At 41.3% G+C, this 5,000-nt stretch overlaps 1 protein-coding gene across 1 annotated transcript in view; it reads left to right on the forward strand.

Moving 5' to 3' along the window:
- The window catches only part of LOC119576321 (serine/arginine repetitive matrix protein 1-like), a 20,469-nt gene that overhangs the window by 211 nt on the left and 15,258 nt on the right, over nucleotides 1-5,000 (forward strand). The window contains exon 1 of the mRNA XM_037923943.1: nucleotides 1-1,125. This exon is cut by the window's left edge and continues 211 nt beyond it. Within this exon, the coding sequence (XP_037779871.1) occupies nucleotides 115-1,125 (1,011 nt within the window). The 5' untranslated portion in view covers nucleotides 1-114. The remainder of the gene's footprint in view (nucleotides 1,126-5,000) is intronic.

Raw genomic sequence — 5,000 nt, forward strand, 5'->3', positions numbered from 1 at the left:
TGGTGGTGGAGGTCCTGGGTGGCGACATGACTCTCATCTGGCGCCAGGACTGAGTAGTCTCCCCTCGGGGCCTCCCGCACCTCACTATCGCGGCCAGGATCAATCTACGTGATAATGGCGGGGCTGTGTGGGTGCTGGAAGCTCTCCTCACACGGCCACTGCGATGGTTGTGGGTACAAGGTACTGCTGCGGGGGGCTCTCAACCCCGGTGGCCAACCATTCAAACAAGACAAGTCAAGCCAACAGAGGGACTTCTTGCCTCAGCCGGTGCTTATTAAAAAAGACAAAAAAGACGAATCTAAGTTCTCAACTATTGAGACACCAATTAGGCAACTGCAATCGTCGCCCTCCCAGCACCGCCGCCACTCCCACCCGTTCCATCTGATGACTGAAAGTGGACGGGAGAAACCGCAAGAAACCCAGACGCAGTCACACAGTCTACAACGACGACATCCGCATAGTCTGCCGCAGTCTTCCGCTTATAATGTACCACTGCCCTCCTCGCAAGACCCATTGGCATTACAGCGCGAGCCTGGGCCTCACGCATGCTCACACGAGCAAACTTTAGCGTCAAGTGGCAGTAGACACGTGGCAGACCCACTCCATCAGTGGGACGGAACTCGTCTAGGATCTTCTTACCCACATCAGATGCTACTGAGCACGATGCAACCGCCCGAAGAACTCCGAGCACCAAGTCGGCCCCAAGTCCACCCGTCCCTCCAGCCACTTGACGCCGTCCTCCAGGATATCCCGCATATTCCTTCACTACCAGCTTCTCCACGTCCTGGACACAGGCCACCGCCATTTGACCTGAGCTCCTTCATCCCACCTCTGTCGCCACGTTTGGCCGCAAATGAGGGGGCAAGTGAGAGTAGGTTCTTCTCTGGATCACTGGTTCTAGGTCCTGCCTCTAATCTCCATATACGGTACCATGCACTTAGCTTGGCAAGGGCCTCATCTAGGTCGCACACTGACCTAAGAGAAACTACACCGATTTCCTCGGCATCGACTTCTCCTCGGTCATCGTCAGGATCAAGACCTAACTCTATGTACAACTCATTCACGTTGCCACCACCACCGCCGCCCCCGCGAGCACGAAGGTTCAGCGTCCGGAAGCCGCAGGAGGTAGGATGAATATTAACCATATTTAGAGTAATCCTCGTTTTCTCTGATTATGAATTGAAAGCAAAATTATAGACAGAATTATACATCTCTACTTATATACATACATACATACACACACACACACACACACACACACACACACACACACACACACATAACACACACAAACACACCACCACACACACACAACACACACCACCCAACACACCACACACACAAACACACACACCACACACACACCACAAACACACACATAGGGTGTAGGGTAGATATAGACAACATATAGAGATATATATATAATATAGAGATAGATATAATATAAGTAGATGTCTAGATAATATAGACAGAAAGACATATATAGGGGGGGAAAACCACCACACACACACAGTAAACACACAAAAGGGGACACACAACACACACACACACACACACCACCACAACACACATACACACACACACACCACACACAAACAAACACACAAAAACAACACACAACACAGTCACACACACACACACACACACCCCGACACACACAACAAACCACACACCACACACACACACACCACACACACACATATAGAGAGAGAGATAGAGAGAGGATATATAATACACACACATACAGAGATAGACCCCTGAGCGAGACAGACATATCATACATATATAAGGAGAGAGAGAATAGAGGAAGATAGAGAGAGTAGATAATATAGATATATAAGTGATATATACACACACCACAAACACACACAGACACACAACAAACACAAACACACACCCACACACACCCACACCACACACCACACCACAAACACCACATACACACACACACACAACATACTTACACACCACACACCAACACACAACACACACTCACACACACACACACACACACACCAAACACACACACACACCCACACACCCACACCAACACTGCACGCAACACACACACACACACGAACAATATAAATATATATATATATATATAGAGAGAGAGAATAGAGAGAAGAGATGGGGTTAAGGGAGTGAGATGGAGGTAGAGATAGAGATAGATATAGGAGAGAGTAGAGAGAGATAGAGACGAGATCCACAACACGACAACACACCACAACCACACACACAAACACACACACACAACATAACATAACACCACACCCAAACACCACCACAACAACCACACACACACACACACAAAACACACACCACCAACAACACCACACACACACACACATATATATATATATATATATATATATATATATATATACTTATATATATTATCTATATATATATGGTGTGTGTGTGTGTGTGTGGTGTGTGTGTGGGGTATATTATATAGTATATATATATATATATATATATATATCTATATATATATATATATATGGGAGTGGGTGTGGTGGGGGTGTGTGTGTGTGGGTGTGTGTGTGTGGTGGGGTTGTGTGTGTGGTGTGTGTGTGGGTGTGGGTGGGTGTGTGTGTGCAAATAGGCATATAATAAAGTGATTATATGAAAGAACATAGATAAATGTAGCTGTTTTTTGTTTTCTCGTCTCTCTCCTCTCTCTCGCTCTCTTATATACATAGATAAGAGATATACATATATAGATAGATCGTAGACATAAATAGTATTAATAGATATATATCATATATCAGATATAACAGTAAAGATATGATAGAGAGATTATTAGAGATAATAGATATATATAAAATATAGAGGAGACAGCCACACACACACACACACACAACACACACACACCAAACACACACACCACACACAACACCACACACCACACACACAACACACACACTCACACACACCGACCAACATAGACACACACACACACACCCACACACAACACACACACACACCACCATACAAACACAGCACACACACACACACACACACACACACCACCACCAAACACACAGAGAGAGGATGGGGGGATATATATAAAGAGAGAGATAGTAGAGGGCGAGATATAGAAGCGAGAGAGATGGAAAGGCTGAAGGGAGAGAGAGAGAGATGAGAGTATAGAAGAAGGGATGATATACAGGTTGAAAAAAAAAAAAAAAAAAAAAAAAAAAAAAAAAAAAAAAAAGAGAGAGAGAGAAGAGGACAGATTAGAGAGAGAGAGAGAGAGAGCTGATAAGAAGCGAGAGAGAGAGAGACATACACACACAACAACACACACACAACACAACACACACACTCACACACATTACAACAACACACACACACACACACACACACACACACACACACACACACACAAACAAACACACACAAGAGAGAGGTGAAGAGAGATATATATAGAGAGAGAGAGAGATAGACACAGAGATGATAGAGATATAAATCTATATAGGAACCACACACACACACAACACCACACATCACACACACCACACACACACGCACACACACAACACACCCACACAAAACACACAACCACCCACTACACACAAACACACACAACACAACCAGACAACACACACCCACACACAACACAATATAATATATAAGATATATATATATATATATTATATATGAAACAACACACAAACACACACACCAACGGTGACAAACAATACAACACACCACACACACACACCACACACACACACACACACAACACACACACACAACACACAAACACACCTAATAAGAAGCGAGGATAGAGATATAGAGATATATTTTTTTTTTGTGTATGGTATGTAATTATATTACAAAGATATAATAATTACATTATAATTTTATAATGATATATATATAGATAGATATATATACCGGTGTATTGTATTTATCGATGCGATCTATCGATCAATTCGAAACTATCTATCTTATCTAACTATATATATATAGTATACTATAGGTCTATATATATAAGGATAAACCACATGACCACACACACACACACACACACACAAAAACACACACCCACACACACACACACACACCCACCGCCACAATAGCACACAGACCACAAACAGACACACACAACACACACACACACAACACACACCACCACACACACAAACACACACCGCACACACACCACACACACACGCACACACACGCACACCACCACACAAACAACACACACAAACCCAACCACACATGGATCCAATTAGAGATAATATGAGATATAGAGGAAGATATTATCTATACAGATTGATACATATATATATATATATATACAAAAATTATAAAATATATATATGTTATACAATGTATATATATGTATATATGGAATAGATATGTATATATATACCATAGTATAAGCCTAGATTAGATGTGTATAGAGATAATGTATATTAGAGGTATTATAGAGATATATATAATATATAGATATAGAACATTATTCAACACCACCCACCCCACCCCACCACACCCACACCACACCACACACACAACACACAACACCAACACCACACACACACACACCACCACACACACACACACATAATATATATATATATATTACTAGATATATATATATATATATATATATATATATATATATGAATACACATGTACATATGTATTATAATATGTGTATATGGTATTATATATATATATATATATAGATTAGATATGTATATATATAGATATATATAGAGTATATATATATATCATAGATGAATAGTATATACATACCACACACACACACACCCACACCACACCAACACACAAATCACCATGGTGTGGTGTAATGTAATATATATATAATATAATATATATAGATATATATTATATAAGTGTGTGTGGAGTGTGTGTGTGTGTGGGGTGTGTGGTGTGTGTGTGTGTGGTGTGTGTGTGTTGTGTGTGGGGTGTGTGTGTGTGTTGTGTGTCTGTGTGTGTGTGTGTGTGTGAATAAAGAT

Source organism: Penaeus monodon, chromosome 8 (genome assembly GCF_015228065.2).
Source record: "Penaeus monodon isolate SGIC_2016 chromosome 8, NSTDA_Pmon_1, whole genome shotgun sequence".
Taxonomy (NCBI): domain Eukaryota; kingdom Metazoa; phylum Arthropoda; class Malacostraca; order Decapoda; family Penaeidae; genus Penaeus; species Penaeus monodon.